The following is a 4,234-nucleotide window of genomic DNA, read 5'->3' as shown; positions in this document are numbered from 1 at the left end:
AGGTACACACATATAAATCATAAGCTTGCCGAGCATATCGTTTAATTTATTCTCTTATGAAAATTGGACACTAATGCTAACTTTAGAATTTCTAAAGTTTTCGTAACTAAGTTACTTGAACCGACCGAGTGCCTGCGGCTTTTATCAATCCATTCTCATACACCTTTTGCAAACAACATGTAACCCATAAGACCAGTGGTTTTAATTCATCGCCAATTCAGCAACAATTTTACAGGCAGAGGCGCGCGAAATACCATTGTGAATGGCGGGGACTAGAGGTGGACAAACAAACTTGTTAGCCGACCCGAAAATCGAACCGGGTTGAAACCGAGTATGTAAAACTGGTTAGGAACTGATTGAAACCATAGGTTTGAAACCGGTCTGTACTTTTCACTACTGAAACCAGATAACCAAACCGAAACCAACAAAAAACCGATCGTAACCTGGTTTTAACCCAAACTGGTTTTGACTTTTGTTGACCAAAACGAGCCGGTTTAGGGTTTGAAAGTTAATTTAGAACAAGGGGCTAACATAGAATATCTAAAACCAACAGGACTCAAACTGTAACATAAACCCAAAAATATCAATAATCATTCATTCACTAGAAATAAATTGGGGTTTTTATTATCAATTGCGGCGGCTAGGGTTTCAATCAAATTTCAATTACCTCTCAAATTGATTACGTATGGCGAATCTAAACTTCAATTAAGTTATTTAAACTCTTGCAAAACCCTAACTTGAATCAGATATGGCGAATACAAATCCATTCGATTTGCTTGGAGATGACGATACCGATGATCCATCACTGCTTGTGCAGAAGATTGTTTCTGCACCGGTGAAGAAAGCTCAAACGGCTCCAGCTGCCGGTAAGACGGCGGCTCAGCCGGCTAAGCTGCCTTCCAAGTCGCTTCCTCCGGCTCAAGCCGGTAAGTGTTATGGTTTGGTGTGTAGTTTACTATATTAAGTTATGTTGAAGCTGCTTTGTGATCTAGTAAGCAATTAGTGCAGAAAAATGTCGGTTGACCGGTATTTGAGATATCGGTGGGATATCGGTAATTTTAGTATTATGCAGAATTTATATATATAGCAATTTAACACTAACAATTCAGCATACTCTCCTACCGTTAACAAATTAACCATTTGCAACTTACAAAACACTAACAATTGTAGCATGTAGGAATTGATTAAGACTTAATACTGACATTGAACATTAAAAATCGATAGTTAAGACTTAATATTGGTACTGATATTTTGACTGATATTGTACCAAGGGACCGATAACCGATATATCACCGCATTTCGGTGATATTGACTACATAGGTTTAGTGCTGGATTATAGATGATGGAACTGATAGTTTATGCAAGTATTGAGGTTCTGTTTTGTGTAATTGGTTGCTTTATACTGGGCTAGTAAAATTTAGGTTTATACGGTCCAGGTTTTAACTTATGTTAAAGATAAGGGTGTGCATGGGTCGGTTCGGTTTTGGGCTAAAACCGAACCAGAAACCAAATTTTCGGTTTTTGAGTTTCGGCTTGTGGTTTGGGTTTGATTTTGCACTTTTGCCATTTAGGCTTGAAATTTTTTAGCCAAAAAAAAAAAATGTTGGCCTAGATTATTGAATTTGGGTCTGACTTTTTTTTTGTTATTTAATATTTAATTGATTATTATACGCTTGGGCTAAAATATTTTGGTTAAGCTATACATTAAACTATTATTAATTTCTTAAACATTAAAATAGAAACATATAAGTTCCGACCGGTTTGATGGTAGTTACACGCAAAACAGAAACCGATCTCGGTTTTATGGGAAAAAAGAAACAAATTGTTGGGTCTTTTATTTCTTCGGTTTGGTTTTTTCGATTTCATGCAACTGCTAGTTAAAGCTGCTTTTTGACTGAGTAACTCATATTGTGTTTAAAGTATTGCCATCTATTCAATGTGTGAAGAACAAAGTGAAGTTGAAAGACATAGCAGTAGCCAGTAGTAAAGTTTTCACTAATTGGATTAAGAGACTTTGAGAAATGGAATCCTCTTTGATCTAAGGCTTTATATTTTCATTATAACTAACGTATAAGTCTTCTATGTTTATGAATAAAAAAAACAATATATTTTTAGGGCATAAAAGATATCTGATCTTCTATAGCGATGTGCAGCACACTGTGCTTTTAATTTTATATTATAGCTTGACTGGCATTTGATTTTGCTTCGTTTGTTTTTCTGTATTTTAATATAAAAGGATTACTTTTGAGCAGTGAAGGAGGCTAGAAATGAAGGTGTGCGTGGAGGTCGTGGTGGTGGCCGTGGTTTTGGGCGGGGTCGTGGTGGTGGTGGGTTTAATAGAGACTCAGGCAGCAATGATCACTCATTTGGTAATCGAGGGTTATCTGGTGATCAAGGCATCATTGAAGAGTCTAATGGCGGGAAAGGTTACGAGAGACGCGGTGGTGGAGGTTATGGTGGTCCTCGTGGAGGTCGTCGTGGTGGATTTGCTAACGGAGATGTGGAGGATGGAGGTCGCCCTCGCCGTCCGTATGAACGCCGCAGCGGAACAGGCTACGGGTAATTTTTTTTTCTTTTTTGTTTTTGATTTGTTTGATTCAGTTGCTCTTCTTTAGTTTCATTATTTTGATCACTGGCTTGGAAATATCGCTCATTCCTTCTTTTCTAAGTTATATGAATTACTTGTTAATTTGTTATGTATAGGAATGAACATAAACGCGAGGGAGCAGGTCACGGGAACTGGGGAAGTCAGGCTGATGAAATTACTCGGTATCTTTCTCTTGTACTTCCATATTAATATCAGAGTTAGATGTGGGAAAAAGGGGTGCTTGGGCAATAGGTTAAAACGGGTTGGATCAAAGCATTTTTGCCTAATTTATATAATGTTTGATAAATTTTATTTCATTTGATCCATTGAGAGAAAAATGAACCAAATTGAGCCACTCTTAGGTAATTGTTTTGAAAGTTTCACTGATACGTATTCTATTATTTTCTGTAAGTTTGCAATATTTACAATGTTTTTTTACAGGGAGACTGAGGAAGTTGTGAATGAAGGGGAGAAAACCGTTGTTTCTGATAATCCGTTGACCGAGGATGAGCCAAAGGAGGAGAAAAAGGAGAACGCTGTGAATGAATCTGAGGAGAAGGAGCCTGAGGATAAGGTAAACACAAATCTAAAATATGGAAATCCCCTTTTATTAGGAGCACGGGGTACCTTTTGGGCTTTTGACCTGCTGTTGACTTTAATGTTTTTATAAGTCTATGATCGTAAATTTTTAATACAGGAGATGACTCTTGAAGAATATCAAAAGGTTTTTGAGGAAAAGAGGAAAGCTTTAGAGGCACTTAAGACTGAAGAAAGGAAGGTGGAAGTTGACAAAGAGCTTGCATCCTTGCAACCGCTCTCCAACAAGAAGAATAACGATGAAATTTTTGTTAAATTGGTGAGCTATATTTATATAAGTTAATTCTTGAATTTAATAAAGCTACACTCCATCATCATTTTAATTTTCTATTAACCGGTATGTATGAATTCATTTTAATAGGGGACTGACAAGGATAAGCGTAAAGAGATTGCCGAGAAAGAAGAAAAAGCTAAGAAGGTAATACGTGTTACATAGTGTATGCTATCATGCATTCATGTTACTTGTACATATAAAAGCCGCAACAAGACATAATCTTTTTGGCATAATTTTTTGAATTATTTATTTTGGTGCTTGTAGTCGTCACTCAGCATCAACGACTTCTTGAAACCTGCTGCTGGTGAAAGGAACTACACTTCTGTCGGTCGTGGTCGTGGCGGCAATAGAGGCGGAGGTGGTGGTGGACGTTACAATCATGGTTCATCAAGCTATGCTCCTGAAGCCCCAAAAATTGAAGACCCGAGTCACTTTCCTACGTTAGGTGGCAGGTGAGCCACTCTTGCCATTTTGACCTGTATTCATCGACACTTGTAGGAATGGCATAAGCAAACATGTTACAATAACAGAGTTCCATGTATTTGAAAACATCTCAAAAGTGTAAATTTTATCTGTTTTTTTATGTGCTGCTCACTGTGATTGTTATGGTCTTTATATTAGAGGTGTGTTGAATTTTTCTTTATTTTTTATACAACAATTTAGGTTTTTTAGGACATACAGAGGCTGATTTTGCCAGTTTGCAATCCGTAAATTCACCTACCAACCAAAACCTAGCAAATAAAACCATGTGACTTCAAATTCATTTAATTCACAAC

At 37.1% G+C, this 4,234-nt stretch overlaps 1 protein-coding gene across 1 annotated transcript; it reads left to right on the top strand.

Annotated features, from left to right (window-relative positions):
- The first annotated feature begins 747 nt into the window (after positions 1–747).
- LOC143634802 (RGG repeats nuclear RNA binding protein A-like) lies at positions 748–3,918 on the top strand. The gene is made up of 7 exons (XM_077102792.1): positions 748–926; positions 2,253–2,559; positions 2,704–2,769; positions 3,029–3,161; positions 3,285–3,443; positions 3,546–3,602; positions 3,723–3,918. The coding sequence occupies exons 1-7, from the start codon at positions 749–751 to the stop codon at positions 3,912–3,914; spliced, it is 1,092 nt and encodes a 363-aa protein (XP_076958907.1). The 5' UTR covers position 748; the 3' UTR covers positions 3,915–3,918.
- Positions 3,919–4,234: the final 316 nt, after the last annotated feature.

Source organism: Bidens hawaiensis, unplaced genomic scaffold (genome assembly GCF_021521415.1).
Source record: "Bidens hawaiensis isolate Kalapana, Puna unplaced genomic scaffold, B.hawaiensis_p1.1 tig00007248_1, whole genome shotgun sequence".
NCBI lineage: Eukaryota > Viridiplantae > Streptophyta > Magnoliopsida > Asterales > Asteraceae > Bidens > Bidens hawaiensis.
This window is presented reverse-complemented; position numbering and strand designations above follow the sequence as displayed.